This window comes from Brachycentrus maculatus, unplaced genomic scaffold (genome assembly GCF_059751285.1).
Source record: "Brachycentrus maculatus isolate JH-2025_06_01 unplaced genomic scaffold, ASM5975128v1 h1tg000748l, whole genome shotgun sequence".
Classification (NCBI taxonomy): Eukaryota; Metazoa; Arthropoda; class Insecta; order Trichoptera; family Brachycentridae; genus Brachycentrus; species Brachycentrus maculatus.
This window is the reverse complement of record NW_028281479.1, coordinates 43,178-65,651: the sequence shown is the minus strand read 5'-3', so window position 1 is coordinate 65,651 and position 22,474 is coordinate 43,178. Positions and strand designations below refer to the sequence as shown.

General features: G+C 40.4%; 1 protein-coding gene across 2 annotated transcripts; it reads right to left on the bottom strand.

The window, feature by feature from the left end:
• Positions 1 to 436: 436 nt before the first annotated feature.
• Positions 437 to 21,809, bottom strand: LOC148300329 (chromosome transmission fidelity protein 18 homolog). Of its 2 annotated transcripts, none has more exons than XM_088274918.1 (13): positions 21,509 to 21,809; positions 20,574 to 21,018; positions 20,325 to 20,493; positions 15,529 to 15,711; positions 15,232 to 15,454; positions 14,092 to 14,220; positions 12,863 to 13,224; positions 12,242 to 12,420; positions 11,848 to 12,076; positions 11,469 to 11,775; positions 10,640 to 10,851; positions 1,449 to 1,509; positions 437 to 622 (listed from the first exon to the last, which is right to left on the bottom strand). In XM_088274918.1, the coding sequence occupies exons 1-13, from the start codon at positions 21,585 to 21,587 to the stop codon at positions 519 to 521; spliced, it is 2,682 nt and encodes an 893-aa protein (XP_088131044.1). In that variant the 5' UTR covers positions 21,588 to 21,809; the 3' UTR covers positions 437 to 518. The 2 variants fall into 2 exon arrangements, with proteins under 2 accessions (XP_088131044.1, XP_088131045.1); XM_088274919.1 differs by having other exon boundaries at positions 21,515 to 21,809.
• Positions 21,810 to 22,474: the final 665 nt, after the last annotated feature.

Below are 22,474 nucleotides of genomic sequence, written 5' to 3'. Positions count from 1 at the left end.
ACGTTCAGAGCAATAACATAAAATATATCAATGAGATATCAATTTTTTCTACCTCCACCGCGTCTGCGAGCAGTCTTAAATTGACAATTTTGAGTACCAAGATCAATACAGTGCGCAACACAGAGAAGCGTTTTTATGAAGAGATTTTTAGAAAGTTAAACTAAACAAAGAGCTGCGTAAGTAAGGGAATGAGTGATATACAAGATCGTCATCGCATCTGAAAGTCATCCCTCGTACAGGTATATGGTAGACCCGCTAACCGGAGGAGATCGCTTCCACTCGGCTCGGGTACTCGCCACATAATATATCGCGTAGTCCCATTTGCTGAGAAAAGTTTTTAGATTGTAATAAATTAACCGGGAAGGATTTACGGTACAGAGCTGACACGTCTGGGGATTACAGATCGGGAGACGCTCTCGGGAAGTGATTCAGTACCTTTGATTCATAAAATTACACTTTATTTATAATGTCTACAATGAATACAAAATACAATATAAAATTTAGAAATACGAATAATATCAAAGGAGATCGCTGATTTTGACATCTCTCCTGACGGCGTTGTTGAAGCCTTCCTTGTAGTGGTACCACACGGGGCTCTTCACGATGTCGTCTATCTTCCCGGCTGGAACAACAGGGCTGTTAGTTCGTGTAACAATAAAGTAGTCCGCGCGAGGATACCTCTGACCGGTTCCAAATCACCACCTTTTATCTCAATTATTATTATTATCAGTTGTGTGGTAGAGGTGACAGGCGCCGTGGTGCAGTTGGGTAGACGCCCGACTTCGAAACTGGCGTAGCAGGTTTGGTGGAAATGCATTTTATGTAATTAATTAACAACTATATAGTTTTTCCACATGCATTTTATTTTCTCAGTGACCGGGTTTCGTCAGATTTTATTTGACCAGTTAAATAAAATAAATGTGGATAAAACTGTATAGTTGTAATTTTATTATCTTTCTTTAGTGTCTCTCTTTTGATATTACAATATAATTAACTAAAACTGATATTTCTTTATCATTTAAATTTTAGAGTAATAATATTTTGTTGCATTTCTCCGTGATTCGAAGTTTCTGAGATTTTAAGTAAAGATCTCACTAGCCACATGATTGAAAATAAATATTTCCCGATTCCATTCTCCGACTGACGGGAATCGAACCCGGGACACGAGATTCGCAGACGATTCTATTCGGCTATAGTATTCCACGGCGCCTGTGATGGTACTCTCCCAGTCTCGGGGTGGCGAGTGGAGGGGGGGTTCTCCCTCCCGAACTCCCACACCGATGGCGTGATGGAGTTTATTCAGTGCGAGACAAATTTGTTCAGTGTAATTGGTCCAACAATCCGAATGACAATTATTCTCCTAATTCCGCGACTTGATTACCGCGCGAGGGTAGTACTGTAGTACTGTAGTACTGTAGTACTGCAGCAGGGAGTGTGCGGGCGCTTACCTTTCCTCGCGGCGGTGGCGGGGGAGCAGGACACGGAGCGGCCGAAGAAGTCCTTCATCACCTGATGGAAATATGTCATCGTTAGTCTCATCCTTACCAACTTCAGTAAAGTGCGGATCTTCGAGGGAAGTACATTTGGAAAATTGCTCTTTTTGTAGGGTTTTGTAAAATTTTGATGATATTTTCACGGAAGTATGGCTCGATTTCAATAATGACACGAGTGTTGTCGGCGCTTATAGTATGTGAATATGTAGTATCTTGTTGGTGGTACTATATACCACCAACAAGACTCGTATCATTGTCGACATTGAGCAGCTTTATTTATATGCCAAAATGGATCTCTTCTTAGAGATTGCCTTTGACCGATACATACTAATTATCGATATTATTATTTATATAATAATATAATCATCGATATAATTTGCTCGAAATTATACGTTTGTAGGGTGGCCTGATGACGACAGTGGAACAATATTTTGTATGAAACCAGAAGCCTAAGGACAGACCGATACAATAGTACTATAACATTGACCGTACTGCTTATTCTTGAAGAGAAATTGCCGCGGACCTCAGACCAAAAATGTGTGACGCTAACTTTCCGAACGAGAGCAGCCGGGATGGGGTAAAAGACGTAGACACGTCAAAAACAAGCTATTTCGTTGATACTTATTTCTTTAGCTCATAGAGGGGATAGTGGGGCTTTTAATTGAAAATTGGCAGAAAAAATTGAACGCGTTATTTTATGCTATAAAAATATTAATAAAAACTAATTACTAATTAATGTTTTACTTAGTAAATACCACTATTATAGTGGTATATAATAGTGGTATTTACTAAGTAAAACATTAATTAAAAATGGATAGATTTTACCACAAAGTGACTGCCGAATCAATTAATAAAAAAACTAATTACAACTAAAAATTGTTACTAACTAAATGAATTATAATATTTTATAGTAGCACTGGTTAACGCGATATTACAAAAAAGAGAAATGTGCCGAGACAGAAGTCTCTGACCACACTAGCGCCGGTGGTATATAGTCGCGTGCGAAAAGGTACTCGAATGCTCGTAATGTTGGGAGAGAAATGGAGGATTACGCGGAACCATGAAAAATGACCACCGAGGAAATTGGGTGGATTTACTAAGCGGTACCGGGCGGCGGCGAAACCTCAGTCCTAACTACATAGGGACCTAACTCGCCCGCTACAGAAAGCTGTAGCCTTATTACATAGTAGCCTTCCGCTAAACTCGTAACGGAGCTCCGCAGAGCGCGGCGATAAACAACAATAAGCGAGATAATATTCCAATAATGCCGGAAGCGTCGGTCGGGAAGTCGCGACAGAAGTGCGGAGTAAGTAAGTAACCGGGTACGATCTTACTTTGATCGCTTCGAAATTAGTTTTGTCGCGACACCGCCGCCGCCCGGAACTTTCATATTTATATTGGAAAAGTCGGAATAGAAATAGAATTGTGTTTCCACTCCGCTAGAGATTATCGGATGCCAAATAACAATCTGTTTTCCCCGCTTCGTTCTCCTGTCGCCCGGTCGCCCGGTCGCCTGGGGAAATACCGTATCGGGTGCCCGATCGGTTTCTACCGACTCGACTTGCTTACCAACTACGCGGGTATATCATTTTTATTCGACGAAGGGTAAACTAATAGAAACAAAGAAGGGCACGTACCTTCACGCCGCGTGTGGACGTGTCGCGCTAGTTTTTATATTACAGGCGACGAGAGAGCGTTTAACGAATCCACAGAAGAGTAGTCACATCGGAAGGGGGTTCGTGGAGATCTCGTTAAAAGAAACTGTTCTCGCGGCGCGGAGAGCCGGTTGACGCTAATGAGCTAACTGGAGCTGGATGGAGCCGGCTGTAGGGCGAGTGGTCGAGTGCCGGGCACCGCTCTCGGCACCCGCAACGCGCGGGGATGGGGATCATTACGCGACACTCGCGCTACTCTCTCGTGGCACTCTTGTTCCCGGTGCACTAAACTGGATTCACCGCAAAAACAAACAGTGTAAACAATAACGGACGAATAAGTGAGGGAACCTCCCCCCCCCCGCTCGTCATACGGAGGTAAACACCGGCTCTGATGGAAAATAAATCTGCTATATCTACTCGGAGTGATTCGTTTCGCAAACTCGGGGCGGGGGCGGATTAGGGTGCTGGGTGCTGGTGCCGGGTGCTGGTGCCGGGTGCTGGTGCCGGGTACTGGGGGCTGGGTGCTGGTGTCGGGTGCTGGGGGCTGGGTGCTCGGGTCGGTGAATGACGAGGGACGGTAGCTCGCGTAAAATGGTAATTCGGATTAGCGACGGTCACCTGAACTACTGTCGGCGGGTGAACTAGATTTATCGATCGGATATCGTTTAACTTCGCATTTCTAAAATAATATTTTTACGATTATGGTCCAAATATCCAACGGATGAAGAAAACGGGAAGTATCCCTTAAAGCTCGCCCCGCCCTTCGAGTCCGGAAGGAAGGAGGCGATTACCGTTCCCGCCGTAATAACGCACGCCGGGACCTTCTCGCGACTGCAGCACCGCGCGAGGTGCCCTTCCAGATTATTGCGATACAATATTTATTACACCCAAACACAATACCGTATAGGTAACTACTAAGTATATACCGAAAACTTGTATTTGTATATATTTTTTACTTTTATTTATTTATGGTTCACAAACAATGAAAAACATATTACAATAAACGAAATACAGTGCAATACAAATAGTGTTGACGTTTTTCATCAATTATATGGGAACACAACAAGCTTACAGAAACAATAAAGGTGCAGGTTAAACACATATATAAAGAATAGAAATTTGGTTGTAAAAAAGGGTAGTAACAATTAAAAGTAATGAAGTAAGAAAAATAAAAATAAAAATTAGAAGTAAAAATAAAAAGTGAAATTAAACTACGCTACATAAGGTACAAAATTCAAGACTCCACCAGATCGGTGAAATCAATTTGAATTTGATTTCACCAATCTGGTAATAGTCATCTTGTATTTGTCCGTGCCATCATTAAATATGTCGATGGTCACATTATCAGTATTTTCTAAATTATTATACAATCTTAGCATCCTAGAAATTGAGTTAAAGTGTGCCATATTATTGTCATATACTGGGAGAGAAAATGTGTATGTAAGGTAAACGGTGGAAGGTCGAACACCATACGTATATTTTTTTAAATACACGCTTCGCATATTTATTTTTAGATAGACGACGCAACAAAAAACAAAGAGTTATCATTTGTTGGAAAAGAAAACCTTTGTTGACCTGGAAGACTTTCTTTTTTTTTTTAGTCCAAAAATATTTACACATCATATATGATGTGTAATAATATGTACGAGTATACTCGTACATATTTTTCGGAATTCAAAATAACCTTATTGTTAAAGTTTCTATAAAATAATGCAATAATCCCGATCGCGGGGAGAGCCGGATAAGAATCCTAGTACATTTCTAAACTTGATATAAACGACAGGTTTGAGATATACGCTGGAGAAAACCATCAAACAGGGGAAGCTATTCTAGAGAAACAAGAAAACAGTAACGACAAACGAAAGACTGAATTAAATAAAAATGATTATATGTATTGCATGTACATATATGGTAAGCGGGTACATCCAATATAATAAGACATCCTCGAGGTCAGGTGAAGAGTCGCAGTGCGGTGTGACCGGCGAGCGGGGGAGGGGGAGGGGGGACAGGAAGTATTTAGCATAGAGCCCACCGGAAGTCGGTGGGCGAGATTTATCGCGCATTTATACCGCGGGAGGCGCGGGAGTCCGGACGAGACCTGTCCGAGGAGATTTATGCTCCGGCCCGACTGGCCCGCGGTCCAGCGCCGCGCGCCGCGCGCCCAGCCACTCCGGAGGCATATCGCGTTAGGTACGCGATAAAGTAATAAATCCGCAGAACGGACTCTGACCATTTCGGTAATTGGGAACATCGCGTGAAATATAAGCGGAATAATTCCGCGCGGAGATGGACGAAACGTTAGGAGATCGCGTAAGGGTAATAGAGTCGTCGGTAAATCACTCGCTAATACGCGGTACGTATCTCCGGGCGGGGCAGGCGGTGTCGGGACCGCGGGCCGCCGGTCGGCCGCCCCTGCGCCCCTGCCCGGGGTAGGGGGAAGGGGGGGGAGGAACTCTAAAAGCTTCCGGCTATTTAGGCCATTTGGAGCCTTTTCCCCCGTGACGTCATTACATTTATTTATTTTATTTACTAAACTCCAATTTTCGCATTTTTCCTACTGCGTTCCGGAAACGGACGCTTCAACCGACCGCCACGCCATTAGCCCCCCTGAGGCAGGGGGCGGGGGGCGGGGGCCGCGGGGCCAACTTGTTTTTGGCGGAATAATCCGATAGTAAAATCGCTTAGGAAAATTACGACATTAAATGTTCCTACAACCTCGTATACATTAATATTTAAAACAGAAGCGTGCGTCTGTTTTCAAAATAAATTATTAGCGCGTAATAAGTGAATGTGGCAAATCGAAGAATTCCTTACCGAAAGGGAACCAACAATAGGAAGGCGCATAGCGTAGTTTTGCGCGTGAGTTATGTGCACCTGTAGGTGAGGCGGACTGAGGGTAACTCGGTTTATTATATACGAGATCTGATCAAAAAATAGGGTGAGAGAATTTTTAGAGCCGCAACTGATGATGCTACATCCATTTCGTGTCATATGTCCGATGGCTTGATTCTCCGAGACAGACTGTGTCAATTTTGAACACGTTATGACTACTAATAGGTAGTCAGTCTCCGCAGCCGCTTGTGAGTGCGTGTTTATCGTGTCTGTCGCGCAACGGGGTCGTCTTCGAGCAGATCCGAATTTCATGGCCAAAATTGTTATTGAAGGTGAAAGTTGGATCTATGAATATGACCCTGAGATGAAAATAGAGAGTTCCCAATGGAAAACCCCTAACTCTCCTCGCCCTAAACAAAATCACGTCAGTCAAAGTCAAATATCAAGACCATGCTCATATTTTTTACATAGTGAGGGCATAGTGCGTTCCAAGGGGAACAACTGTAAATTTTGAGTTTTACAAAGGCGTACTGCAACGTTTGCAAAATAATTTACGAAGAAAGAGACCAGAAAAATTGGGCCAATGGCTTCCTTCTTCATCGCGAGAATGCGCAGTGTAACTCGTCGCTTCTGATTCGCAAGTTCTCGGCTGAGAAAAATATTCCTGCGAGACCACGTCCACTTTACTCGCCAGATAAAGTATAAAGAGCCAATACCCTAATGTTTACACGCTAGTGAGGCTTTCAGTATTTTGCTATTTTTTTAAGGATGATATTTTCACGATACATCAATATCTAAATTAATAAAATAATCTTCATCGGATGAAAAGGGAATCCACCAACAGCTTAAAGCAAAGATGGTTACGAAAAGTTACTGCTTTTTTTCTTCTTACGGCTACTCTTCACGGTGCACGGCGCCGAATTCACTGTTGGCTCTTGTATTCTGACCACGGACGAATGCATCAGTGTAGAAATAAATAGTATGAAAAAATGCGTTGACGCTTTGGGTACCTAACTAATTAAAGCCCATAACAAACGCGAGTGCGTTACAACAGGACAGTACAACAGGACTGGATCGAGCAAACAAGGATATTCAACATGAAATATTATTTTCATGGCATTAAATTTTACAATAACCGACGGTATGGTGTGCCCTATGGGATGATACTCGTTTATTATCGCCCAATAGTTTCAGAGAGGAAATAATGCACGCACTCGCGCGTTGAACGCGAGTCCGGGGCGCTGGGACGCGTCGAGCCGAATGTGTAGCATCTACATAACTATCTCCGTTATGTAATACGCATTTATATTAATGAATTACACTCTCGGGTACATGAAGTAAATAGAGTTGAAATATATAAAAAAGGCTCCAGAAAGGGTTAGGCGCGGCTCCGCCCCCGCTATTCCGTTAGGACTATTATTCTCTCGGAGATGTATAGACCGCTCGAGTTAACTTCTCACTCCCGACACTAAATCTTCTAAGCGATTATAGCCCTAACTCCTTAGCGCGGAGTAATATCGCTAACATGTTTCCCATTTTCATTAGGGGCAGTCTCCGGAGCGCGCGCGGCACGCGGGCACGCGGCGCGCACCGGGCGCGTCGGGCGCGCCGCGCGAGCCCCCCCCCTCCGTGTGCAGAGCGGGTGGCGAGTAGCGGAATTTATTTGCTTCGTAAATCATTCTTCTTCCTTGGCGTCTGCACCCCCGCCCCCGCCCCCGCCGCCGCCCCCGCCGCGCGCAGGGCCGGCAGTGATTAATGTTGAGGCGCTCGCGCTCACACACACACTCAGCGCGGCACCGAAAGGATGAAATCCATTTAATAATGCCGGAAGGCGAAACCCGTACTTTATTATTGGAAGCATTTTACTTCCACTAAGATGATGACGTATCAGCTTATAACGCGGGAAGACGAACATTGTGTAGGAGAGCGCCGAACACGGTCCTATACATACACAAGGGACCGAAACATAATGCACACAAATTACGCTTTACTTTAATTGACTGTGTTTCCATACGGTTTAATTTACAATACCATATTTTATCATTTTGATGAATTATATAAATAAAGATTGTAATTACGTAAGCGCAAATATTGTTTCGTGATTTAAAAAAAAAAAATATATATATATATATATATATATATATATATATATATATATATATATATATATATATATATATATATATATATATATATATATATATATCGTCCGCCTCCGTAGTGTAATGGTCAGCACGCTCGGCTACCGTTCTGGAGGTCCTGGGGTCGATTCCCGAGGGGGGTAAAATAAATATAAGTGATTTTTTCACTGTAATATTTATTCAATACTACCCTGGACTGGTACCTGAAGCGGAGGGCTGATCACCTTTCCTTCATGTGATCAACATAACACTGCGTTTATATGATGCAGTGCCCTTTGCACCATTGGGGTGCGGATAAGGGTTTTATTATTATATATATATATTATATATATATATATATATATATATATATATATATATATATATATATATATATATGTATATATATATATGTATATATATATATATGTATATATATATATATATATATATATATATATATATATATATATATATATATATATATATATATATATATATATATATATATATATATATATATATATATATATATATATATACGTGAAAAAGGTGCCGGAACGCCATTCCACCGCATTACACGGGGAAAAAAGCCCTGGATTATTATCCAGGGCTTATATTTAATATGATAATACTATGTAATAGGATATGTACAATTTTATAATACAATACTTACTTCAAACAATAATTCACACAACTTAAATTTGTTTTGTCAGATTTTTAAATATAAAAACATTTATTTTTAACCCCTGCCTTGTTGTGTATTTAACATAGGCTTTTGTCTAGCCCTCTGCCGGTCTGATGATGTCAGTAACGACGAAACTCGGTCACAGATCAAATTAAATATACGTGGAAAAAACTAAATATGTAATTGTTATTTTATCATATACAATTTTATTATAATATTTAGTAATAAAATTGTACATGACTAGCCACAAATAAATGCTTTAAATATTAATAATATTGAGAATAAAATTGTACACATTCCTATAGAACTACATTTATGCGTATATTAATTAGTCTGCATCTGTAGTGTAGTGGTTAGCGCATTTGACTAATATGCTGGAGTTTCAATAAATATCAGTGATTTTTCACTATAATTTAATTTAGTATCAAAATATAAAAAAAGTCAGTTGCGTACCTAGATTGTAACTCCAAACCCAAACAAAAATTCACATAAGGATTAATGTAAAATGGATTAATCTATTTTGGACTCGCAACAAAGTGGTCCTTCACAAAAGTTTTTTATTGACTTCACAGCGCGGCGCTGGCCATGGCCACGGTCGGTGATGGGACGAGACTATTAGGCTGCTCATCTGTATGACGGGGAACATAAGCCGAGCTGTACAACTGCAACTTGTCCACTAAAGGGCACTATGTATTCGTCGTGCGGTCACCGTCGGAGCCGATCGCTCTACACAGGATGCCAATCTTGTACTTATCTTGATTGCCATTTGATATGCGAGGTTTGTTTGCGAATGACTCCTAAAGCTTGCGCCTGGCCACGTCACAAGGAAGTTAATGCCGGTCTTAATTTTTTTTATCTTCTATATTTGATATCTTAGTTACGGTTCTGTTTCAGCACAATTCGATGCGTTATAAATGGTGCTTTTTGTGTAATAATAAAAAGTACTTTTGTTATATCATATATTCAAATTGCTCTACATGATTTCCGTACTATTATTTATTTACGAGCACCCCTACAGGAATTTTTTATTTTTTAGTGAATAATTCCGTATTATTATTTATTTACGAGCACCTCAGCAGGAATTTTTATATTTTAGTGAATAAGCGTAAATATTCATTACCCTTGAAGAAAAATGATGATAGCAATTAAACATATTGGAATATAGTAAATTTGTTTTACGTTTCTTTGTTTTAGCTTTCTCTAATTGTAATTATGTTGAGAGACAACTTTTTCTATCCCTTTCTCATTATTTTTTAGTTTTCTAATCACAGTCCCATATGGCATACAATGTGTCTTATTTGTAACAATAATCAGTCTAGATGACAAATCTAGGCAAATAAATGATAAATCTCAGAATTAAGGTTGTGACACATATCGCTCACTTCTTTCAACAACGTCATAATATATAAAAAATTGTCAATTTTCAGTTGCGCATGTTTTCGGAATGCCCAGAAAATCTACTTCATTCCAGCAAAAGCGGCATATTTTTAACTTAATATTTACCCGCTTCAGGGTAGAAAGTGTTGTTTTTGCATTTTGTAGAAAAGGTATTGTTTAATTATTTTTTGAAATATACTTAATATTTTTCAAATGGAGAAAAAACATTCAGGTTTTACCTAAAAAGATCTTTTGCACAGTAAAAAGTTCAATAAGTGGCTTGATATTTATTTTTAATACATTTAATTATATTTTTAAACTTTAGAAACGATCTCCTGAAAAATCAAGTTTTTTGATAATGACGTTGTTGAAAGGAGTGAGCGATATGTCAGTAGATAAAATATATCCTTCAAAACTGTACAAAAAGGACTGGACGTTGCGACAAGTGGAAATGTAGCAAGACTGTAAACTCACCAGTGGGACATCGGAGCGCATCTTCTTGGGCTCCAGGCGCTGCAGGTGGTTGGGAAGGGCGGCGGGGACGGGGGCGGGGGCGGGGGCGGGAGGGCGGGCCTGCGGGCGAGGGGCGCTACCCTCCACCCGCCGGATCCTCTCCAGCTCCACCTCGCGCCCTATCAGCTGCTTCATGGCGTATGTCAACGTGCGAACGTTGGATGTTTTTTCATCTGAAACAAACCGACGAGTCATCATTGACCCCATTGCAGGTACAATTCACTTAATGAAAGCATAAGAAAATAATGAAAATGTTATGGGGGGGGGATGTCGAGGTTTTCTTTACTGCGGATTCACGCTGAATCAGATAATAGAATGTGGCCTTTAGAAATGAAAATGTTCCCTAATCCTGGTCTAAAATCTGACCTATAAGCGCTTCTCTTATTGATCACATCACGGGTAGTAAGATTTAGGCTAACTGCTTTAGTAATCTAAACACTAACCCGCTAATGAAATAATTGATTGCCAGAAAGTACCTCTAGTTTACGGTATTTTGTGTATTAGCGGCCTGTATGCAGAGTACGATGACTGAATTGAGGTTTCCGTTACATGAAAGTAGAGAGGATAGAGAGATAACATACTGAAGATTCGTAAACAAAATCTGTATTAGTGTATATTGATTTTATACTGATAAAAATCCTGTTTGTAAAAAACGCCGCTGTTTATAAATGTTAAAAGTTTAAAATATTTTTTATAAGTCAAGAATTGAACAACAAACTTGTACAACAAATTGTGAAAACTGAGGGTCTGCTGTAAATGAATGTACGGTATATTATACAGGTATAATTACCAAATATTCCCACAGACATTATATCCGGGTCCAAAACATACTGGTAGGTGGAATCTGGCAACTTCTGCTGCGTGTACTGCAAGTTGTAGTCCAGCATCACTCCGACTAGCGAGGACAGCGCGCGACGCTCTCTCTCCGTGTAGAGCTGCACGTTCACGGGGCGCAGGGCCGGGCTGAGCACGTGCGGCAGCAGCGGCAGAACGTCCAGCAGCAGAGAGCGCCGCGAGCAGTACGGCTTCACTTGCGCGCACAGTCCCCGCTGGACCCCCGACACTATGCCCGACAGCTGCACCTGTCGCTGGTGCATCTGCAACAGAGCGCGCCTTGTGATTGGAGCCCGAGCCGCGGAAGTGCCGCGACGTTCTAGAAAAACTCATACCTCGAATCCTATCTTGGGGTACTTGATGTTGGACCAGGACATGCGCGCCAACAGAAAGTGCCAGCTGAGGAAGGAGTAGGGCAGGTACGGGTACAGCGAGTAGTTCTGCGTGGAGGCGATGTGACTGGACAGGCGATCGGAGGCTGCGAACCAGTCCAGTGCGCGACACGCCGACACTAGCTGTACGCCGCCGCAATCCAAGTAGTTTTCGAATACCCCTTGCGCTAACCTGTAATGGAAGTTGAACAATATATATATCGCTGATTCATTCAACCGAATTAGAAAAACTATCGCTGTCATATTAATAACTAACAGTGATAAATACAATAATGGTTAGCTAAAACATATGATGCATTTCAATTTACAACATTCGTTTAAACAAAAAAATCAGTACCTGTCGAGGTCTCCGGCGGAGTACACGGCGCGCAGGAGTCGGGCGGCCCGCGACCTTGTGCTCCCGTCCTCTGCGTTCGTGGAGGGCTGGACTTGGAACACTTCCTTCCAGACTTGGAAAAGAGTTTTCGCCATATCTTTGTGACCGATATTTATTTTATCCAAGTCTGCCAGTTTTAGCTGAAATAATATTACGAGTGATTATTTATTTGCGCCATTACAAAATCACGCAGGTACAAAATGGGTTTGAATACAATGGCAAAAGTGATTTGAGGAGATCTGATCATATTATTTTTCAGCGTAAAATGTAGTCGGACTAACTTTTTACAGAGTTATCTTGTAGAATTTCAGCCATTTCAATGTTTGTCATTTGGATGAAAACTAGGCTAGGAAATTCTGTAATCATTCGCCATAATAAATCGGCTAAATATTACTCTTTTTGTTTTCATAGACTCAAAGTTGAGATATCTTCCTTCCAGCGTTGATATTTCCCAAAAATTATTCGACAACCCTCCTATATTGGTTCCCGGAGCCAGATCGGTGTACGGCATATCTCCATTAGATGGGAACATAAAACATACGGTTACTTATTAGGTAATATAGGTTTTCGATGAATAATGACCATTTTCCCTTTGGCTTTGCAGAAGTTGAGGATGGAGAGGCAGGCGCGGATGTCGTGGTCGGTGCGCGCGGCCAGCGCGGCCAGCAGCGGCGCGTCGGGCGCGGGGTGCAGGCCCTCGCGCCGCCACACGGTGGTCAGGCGCTCCGCCAGCCGCAGCACGCTCGCAGGCGGCACGGCCAGCACGAGCGCCACGCGCCGCAGCGGCCGGAGCGCGGCCGCGTACGGGTCGTTGCAGATGCAGATGATGGGACGCCGCGCCACGCCACCACGCCGTCCCTTGCCCTTGCTCCCCCCCACCCCGGTCCCCGACATGAACTTCACCAGGAACTCGATAGCCGGAAGCGGCGCTCCGTCTATCTCATCTGAAATGTTATCGTTTACTTATATAAGAACAATGTTCAAACTACTCGCCATCCGATATTATTACAATAATAACCTCTAGATTATTGATCATCTTTTAAAATTCATGTCTCTCATGGGTCTCAGTAATTTGTTTGTTTCCCTTGAAAACAGTGGTTTTTCCCTTTGGCACAATAATACTGTTAAAATTAAATGGATTTTTTTTTTGACCAATTGAAGAATCGAATTATAATTATATAACAACTTGATATACTACATATATATATATATATATATATATATATATATATATATATATATATATATATATATATATATATATATATTTAAACATATATATGTTTTTTTTTAAATGTGTTTATATTTAAAGCATTTACTTTTTTTTAGTCATTTTAACTTTTTATATGCAAAAATGTTTCGTAGTATATATATACAAAGAGATGGTTATAGACGTACCCATCTCTACATGACGACGATCACTACACCAGCATGCAAACAATACTACACTACATAGCACTATTCACACACTCACAACTACACAAAAGTTTAATCACATGCGTTTTTGGTAGAAGCTGTAAGTCCTGTGATTAACATTTGTGTAGTTGTAAGCTTGTGAACAGTGTTATGACAGTGACATGTAGTATATTTGCATGCTGGTATAGTGATTGCCCTGATGAAGAGGTGGGTATGTCCCGAAAATGGTTGACAAAAACCTCGGTGAGTGGTTGTATACTAACATTACTTAATTACATTGTTGAAAAAACTTAGTAAAAAATTATACATTTACTATTGCAAGTGATATGCTTTACAAAGTAGCTCTTTGAATACAGTTTGTAGCAGCGAAATTGTGAAGGAAGGGTAGTATGTACCTAGGACTAGACAGTTAGGCCTCTTCTCAGCATCCAAGACCGACTTCATCTGCGTGGAGTTCTCCAGAGCTGTTTTGAAGGATTCCACATTGCGATCATCCGAAGCGTTCACTTCCACAACATTGTATCCTGGATGAAATAAAATTGAGCTTTGAAGTATACAAAATTGTTGCGGATTTTATTTATTACAGTCAGTGATACTTATGATGCATATCTATGAAATAGATAAAATAAAGAATTAAAAATACAGGTAACAGCTATTTGTTGCGATACCAGAGAGAGCAGATGAAAATACGCACACACGCTATGTGTAAAGTTATGAGATAAAAAGATACCTGGTGCTGGTGCCTGGTATGGTATTTTAGCTGAGCGCTTATTAAATTGCCTATATGTTCTTTTCCTTATGTGATTTTTTTTTAAACTTTGCGATGATTTTGCAACTTTTTTAATTATTTAATTTTTTTAAATGATAAAAATAAAAGTAAATTTACAGTTAAGGAAGGGATTTTAAATAAACAGTTTTCAGTGTAAGTCCCGGTCCCGGTTGATTACGAAATTTCACGAATAATCACGAAAGAAAGGAAAGAGCATGCATTATAACAAAATAACTATTTAGTTTGTTCGACTTTTATTTTATGTGACCAGTGCCAATTACCGACATCGCCAAACCAAAATAAAAAATAATGGTCAAAATAAAAATGAAAAAGAGTAAAGAGTAGTTGTTTATTATATAAAATGCAGTTCCACCAAGAAATGTTAGTAAAAAAATTAATCTAACAAAGAAAGAACATTTGTTTGATGAAAGATTTATCAGCTACAGAAAATTGCAACATGTATTCGTAATTCAAGTAGCAAATTACAAAAAAAAAATTGATAGCGAATGTAATGTTTTTTTAAATGTAAATAGTAATAGTAATTTAAAATACGAAGTACAAATAATGAAAAAATAAAAACAAATATTATATTGAAAAAAATCAAGATACAGTAATAATTTGTATTTATATCAATGATGTAAAGAATTTTACATCTTTCATAATATAGAGAATTTTGTGCGCAATTTGTTAATTCATGTGCGCAACTTGTGAAATCGATGCTAGCAGTTAAAAGTATGTTTAAAAAAAACAAGATAATGATGTTTACCCGCATGTCTGGCGAGCAGGTGGGCGAGGGTGGTCTTCCCGCAGCCCGGCGGCCCGCAGAGCAGCGCCAGGCTGCGGTACGGCCGCCCGTGCTGGTCCAGCACCGGCTCGCTCTCCCCCGGACTGTCCTTGCTTTTTTGCCCAAATTCGAATTTGCCGGAACGCTTGTTGAAGCTGCTCTTCTTCTCCGCAGTTTTCAGCTTCACTTCTCGGTTGAACACGACCTGCGGAATGCGCGTCGGTGAGCGTAGTAGGGAGTGGCAGAGAGGGATGCGTAGAGCGGGATGTGCGGACTCACCTTATCCCACATCTTGAGCCAGTGCAGGAGCGCCCGGTTAGTGGCCTCGTCGGAGAGCAGCTCGCAGTAGCTGTGCGGCCGGTAGCGCTGCACCCACAGCTCCTCCTCTCCGCTCTCGGCTCCTCCGCTCCCGATCTCTTCCGCTCGCTCCGGAACGGGAACGGGTTCTGCTTTTTTGTCTAACTAAAAATAAAACATACAGAGTGAGATAAAAACAAATCATTCGACGATTTTACAGTGTACATAGAACAGCGCATATATTTTGGACTAGTCGTGGCTATTTTGGACAGAAAGTAACTTCATTGGAAATTTTTATTAATTTAATTAGCTATGAGGATATTTACTGTCCATATATAGGGTCCGCCATCTAAAGTTTTTTTTTTCAACTAGTGCTTATTTCGTGAATGGTAACACTTAGCTCATGTCTGATTTGACAGATAATTAGTTTTATCCTTCCGCTGAGCGAATATGGTTGTGTATACGCTTGAACAACGCTGGGAAATATTGCGACATTACTTTGAAAATCATGGTAATGTTGCAGAATGTGTGCGAAAATTGCGTACGGTTTTTGGAAGAAGAGAAGCACCGTCAGCTCCGTATGTTCGTTATCTTGTGAAAAAAGTGAAAGAAACTGGCATCCTCATCGATAAACCAAAGCGTGAAAAGCCAAAAACAGTGCGTACACCCGAGAATATCGATGTTGTGGCAGAAAGTGTGCGTGAAGCGCCATCAACATCAATTCACCGTCGTTCTCAACAATTGAACATTTCGGAGACATCATTGAGACGAATTTTGCATAAAGACCTTGGTATGACGCCATACAAAGTCCAATTGGTTCAGGAGTTGAAGCCAACTGACCATCCAATGCGTTTTCGCTTCGCTGAGTGGGCCTGCAATCGACTTACAGAAGATGCCGATTTTGCCAAAAAAATCATCTTTTCGGATGAAGCTCATTTTGATCTTGGCGGGTATGTAAACAAGCAAAATTGTCGTATTTGGGGCACAGAAAACCCGCACGCATACATTGAAAAGCCGGTACACCCAAAACGAGTCACTGTTTGGTGCGGATTTTGGTCCAGAGGCATAATTGGGCCATTTTTCTTTGAAAATGAGCAAGGAGTGGCCGTTACAGTCAATGGCGATCGTTATCGGGCCATGTTGAACGGATTTTTGTTCACAAAAATTGAAGAGGAGGATATTGGCAACATTTGGTTTCAACAGGACGGCGCTACGTGCCACACAGCCGAAGCTACACTCGATGTTTTTTATAGCATTTTCAAAAAAAAAAGTTATTTGGCGGACCCTTTATATAATTCATATAACCACCACTTATTTTGATTTAATAAGAAGATTAATTTCCCCTAATACTGATTTAGGAATTTCCTTAATACCACGCGATGAAATACTCAGTATCCAATAAGACAGCTATACCAAACAGAACATTGTACATATTTAGAAGCGGCTTTGCATTCTCAAATTCCAGATGCAAAATGATAAACTCTTGGCACACATTTAGTCCGGATGTGCGGCAATTTTATTTTTAAAGTACGCAAATATGTAAGTTCATTTAATAATCAAATAATGTATGCTGATGAATTCTATGCAAAATTAGAGACTGTACTTCGTAGCATTCCTAATAAAGAAGTGACACTAGTTATTGGAGACTTCAATGCAAAAATTGGAAAAACATCAGACTCTGACCAACCGAGAGACATTGTCGGACACTATGGAATTGGCACACGTAATGATAGAGGCGAGAAACTACTGCATTTTTGCACAGAAACTGAACTGACTATTATGAACACGTGGTTCAAAAACCACATACGCAGACTATATACCTGGAAGTCACCTGGCGATAGATACAGGAATCAAATTGATTACATTATGATAAGTAAGAGATGGAGATCGACTGTTCGTAATGTGAAAACTTTCCCAGGAGCCGACTGCGGTTCTGACCATCAACTTCTTGTTGCTGAAATACAAATGAAGCTGAAAAATATAAAACGAAATGTGGCTAAAAAACGAACTACCCCTTCTGAAGACATCTTGAAGAAATTCCAAGTAAATTTCTCATCCATGATCCAGAGTTCTCAAGATAATTCTAATAATCCTGAAGACAAATGGTCACAGCTAAAGAATATCATAGCGTCAAGCATCAAAGAGTCTCAAACCCCGAGGACAAATATGGAAACACGAGGTCAATGGATATCCGAAGAATCCTGGAAATTAATTGAAGAGAGGAAACGGCTTAAGAAATTGAGCACATCTACCCAGGAAGTAAGAGTCCAATACTCCGAACTGAACCGAAGAGTGCAAAGAAGTTGCAGAGCGGATAAAGAGCGCTACATCAATTCGATTTGCGAGGATATTGAAAGTCACGCTAACACTAATCACACTCGCGACTTGTTCCAAAAAGTGAAAACACTCGCCAAGAAGTTCAAGCCTCGAACATGGACCATTGAGGACAGGCAGGGAAATACCATCTGTGAAATTGACAAAGTCATCAGAAGGTGGAGAGAGTATTGTGCGGACCTATACAAAGATGATAGTATGCAACCCCAGGCAGAATTCAATGATTTAAATCCAGATGAACCCCATATAATCCTCCAGGAAGTAGAGAATGCCATTAAAAAACTCAAATCCTACAAATCGCCTGGAAAGGACGGAATCCAAGCTGAGTTCCTAAAGAATATGACCGATGACGGCATTAAGAGGATGCACAATATATGTAATTCGGTATGGGAATCAGGAATATGGCCAACGGACTGGGTGGAATCTGTATTTATTCCAATACACAAGAAGGGTTCTACGCTAAAGTGTGAAAACTATCGAACTGTCTCACTCATCTCTCATGCCAGCAAAATATTGCTACACATATTAAAAGCAAGGCTAAAACACTACCTCGACTGGCAAATTTCAATTGAGCAAGCTGGATTCGTCAAAGGCAAGGGTACACGTGAGCAAATCTTGAACATAAGACAAATAATCGAGAAAAGTCGGGAGTTCAAGGTTCCGGTCGTACTTTGCTTTATTGATTATACAAAGGCTTTTGACTGCGTGAATTGGAATTGCCTGTGGAAGGTTTTGGAAGCAATGGGTGTACCGAGACAGTTGATAGTTCTTATTCACAACTTATACGTACAAAATTTGGCATCGGTAAGAGTTGATAATTTCCTCTCAGAGTCATTTCAAGTACAAAAAGGCGTGAGACAAGGGTGTATACTGTCTCCTGATCTCTTTAATATATATGGAGAATATATAATGAGGAAAGTACTAGACGGGTGGGAAGGTGGCGTATCAGTAGGGGGCAAAAAGATCTCCAATATAAGGTTTGCAGACAACACAACGCTAATAGCCAACAATGAGGACGAAATGGCTGAACTCCTCCATAGAGTCGAAATAGAAAGCCAGCATTTAGGACTTCAAATAAACAAAAGTAAAACCAAGGTTCTTGTCATCGACCGATTCGGCACCCTGATAAGGAACAATTCTTTAAGGGATTATGAAGAAGTCGACGACTTTATCTATTTAGGTGCACTCATTTCTAAAGACGGAGGCTGTGAAGCAGAAATCCGGAGAAGAATTGGAATGGCAAAATCAGCAATGTCTAGTCTGGCGAAGATATGGAAAAATCGGTCCATACTGAGGAGAACGAAAACCCGTCTAGTGAAATCTCTTGTATTCTCCATTGCGCTGTATGGAGTGGAAACATGGACACTGAGGAAAAAGGAAAGACATATGCTGGATGTGTTTGAAATGTGGTGCTGGAGGAGGATGCTGCGCATTCCTTGGACTGCAAGACGCACAAACGTCTCCATTCTCCGCGAACTGTCAGTGACAGAAAGACTCTCCACGACTTGCAGGAAAAGGATTCTGTCTTACTTTGGGCATATCGCCAGAAAGAACGAGAAGAGTCTTGAAAAACTGGTAGTAACAGGTACAGTTGAAGGCAAGCGGGCAAGAGGACGGTCTCCAACAAAATGGACAGACCAAATAAAGGAATTAACCGGATCCTCGCTAAACGCTGCCATCAAGTTGGCCCAGGACCGGGAAGAATGGAGAGGACTTGTGCACCAAGTGCCTGACATTCCAGAAGACCACGACGCTCAGCATTGAGCAAGAAGATGAAGAAGAAGAAGAGTATACAAATATTCATTCCAATTGTAAGTTATGTATTTAATTGACTTTTTAGTTGCAATTTACTGACTTGGGTGTAAATTTAAATGACAATGATTGACTATTGAAATGCAATAAAAATAATTAATTATAAAATGTAAATATTAGTTCGTATGTATGAAATTGTAATATTTCCTAACATAGGAAAAACGGAAAAAGTGAAACGTATAAGGGTAGTTTTTATCATTACTAAATAAATAAAAGATAATTTCTTACAGCACAGCGTGGATTCCATGACAGAATGGAAATATGGCGATCCCCATAATTACGGTTAAATAAGAAATAAGATTAAATGAGCGGATGAGATTGATCTAGCTACCGATCAGATTCACTAGTTGGTATTAATAACAGATTATAAATTAACAATTAAAATTGTGCAAAATATATTAAATAAATAACAATGTAACGCTCCGATCCTCTTAGTATTCTCGATTAATAACCCTTTCATGGATAATTAGGCTGGTGACATTTCTACGGATTGTTTTGCCAAAAAGATGAAATCCGCTCAATTGAGATAAGAGTAATAAAATTGATTTAATATAAATTATAATAAACGCCAGCAAAGAAGTTTCAATACTCGGACTATTGCGCCGTAAGCAATTTAAATATTTTAAACTTACATACGATTTTGCCTCTTCCAAAATGGTATTAAAGGAACTTCCCAAAAGGTTTCTAAAACCTTTTTTACATTTGGTTACGTCGTCTATTTCCGCGTCTATGAATTCTTCACTGTGCATCCGCACATACACCCTCTCCCCGTTGCTCCGAGTCAAGGGGAAGTATGGCCACCTGCAACAGTAGTACAATATTAGCGCAACGCTACGGGAGGTGAATATATGCGCACGGAGCGCGACACGGGCATGACACACCTGGGGATGACGAAGGAGAAGTTGTCCCGAGCGAGGGGGGGCGCGGCGGCGGCGGGGGCGGCCGCGCCGGCGAGCCCCTCGAGGCGCCGGCGCCGCCGCAGCTCCACGATGCGCTCCGCGAGGCGCCGGTCACGCTCCTCCTCGCGCCCCTCGCCCCCCTCCGCCCGCGCGCGCTTCCTCTCGCCGCCCCACTCCTCCAGGTCGCCTATGTCCCCGAACAGCTCCTCCAAACGTCGCTTCTGACAACTGCTGGAATTCGCTTCCTGGAGCTGCTCGACGCCGCTCTCGTCGAGACTCGCCGTCTGCTTCGACGGCGGGACATTTTGAGAAGTTTCTTCGACGCGGGCTGACGTAGTACTGAAGGTTTTTCGAATTGCCGGACTAGAAAAATCCAGCGATCTTCGACTCTTGCCACCATTTTCAGAATCCGGTCCGGTCGTACATTCTGTAAAGAAATGGTCGGTTGTAATGCCGTATGGGACTATAAATTGCGGAAACCATTGTCGATTAAAAGATTATGTAAACTAAGAAATTAATTTACTTCCGGTGATCTTTTTTGTCGTTGAATAAATTTTGTTTTTCCTAAAATTATTCCTCTATATGGTTAAGGCAATTGTGTTTAAATCGCAAAAATGTTTTTTTCAATCATCTTGTAATTGAATGTGTCGTAGTTCTGCTCTTTTATTTATTTTCTTTGTAAGAGTTCACAGAGAGCGTCTAAATGTAACAAATTAAGTATAACAATTACCAGATTATACCAACAATATCGAAGATGTATACTTTTTAATAATAGTGTAATGGAGATTAACTAAAATTATAGCTAATGTATTATAATTTCTGTGCAAGCTAAATTTTATGCATATTTTACAATAAGACATTTAATAAAATACTACAAGATTTTTACTAAAATACTTTTGTGTCATTTTAATACTAACCCTCACTTTCTCTTAAAACTTCCAAATCATCCCCGTACATTAACTCATATTCATCCTCTGGATCAGGGTATTCATCCATATTATTTGAAAGTTTTATTTACTACAAAATATTAACGAAATAAGTCCTCTCAACTGTACGTATTATTATTCGATAAAATAAAAGAAATTACTGTCACAGAACAGAGTATTGAACGAATTACATGAATATCTCGCGAGCCGCTATAAGAATTTGCCGCTTTTTTCGGATTTTGACAATGGATTATCTTGACAGTTCTCATTCGGACAGACGTACGTAATAGACAAGTTTACATTTTGCGGACCATAGACTTAAGTTTAAGTACCCGAGTGTTTAAGTACTTGCGCACACCACGCACCACGTCGGTAGAACGATTATTGTTTCATATTCATACATTGTATTTCGATCATCAATTTGATGCCAGATTACCTTTAAAAATGAAAATTGGAGTGTTGTGTGTAAAATATTAAGTTTTATTTAATTGTGTTCTCAAACAACTGCAAATCCAACAAAAATAATATTAAAAATGGATATTACATTATATTGCGCAATAATATAAAATGAAAAATTGATAGATTTCACTACAAAGAGAAAAAATAATATTCTGTATAAGCGTCTCATATACTAAATCAAATAAATAAATAAATAAACGGTTCCGTGGCTTAGTAAGGTACACGCTTCACTGCGAAATTGGCGTCACGGGTATCGAAAAATCTAAAACTGTTAACGTACGTACACATTATAAATTGGGCACATATCAACATTATTTTATTTACAGTGATTATTGAAATATTTGTTTTCTCATTATCTCGAAATAAGTTGTTTGGATTTAGGAACTGCTCGATCGTTTAATTGATTTTTTTTTATCAAAATATATATTTGAAATAAAAAAAAGCACATACGGATATTGAAACTATCATATATCGTCGACCTAATTTGTAAAGTGCTGA

What these genes read in the sequence shown, in the direction of transcription:
- LOC148300329 (XM_088274918.1), bottom strand. Translation starts at nt 21,587, where the DNA reads ATGGATGAATACCCTGATCCAGAGGATGAATATGAGTTAATGTACGGG. An exon ending in TGGAAGAGGCAAAATCGTAT is followed by an intron (nt 15,712 to 20,324) that starts GTAAGTTTAAAA and finishes TTTTATTTTTAG; the next exon opens with TTAGACAAAAAAGCAGAACC. An exon ending in CGCCACCGCCGCGAGGAAAG is followed by an intron (nt 623 to 1,448) that starts GTAAGCGCCCGC and finishes CTGTTGTTCCAG; the next exon opens with CCGGGAAGATAGACGACATC.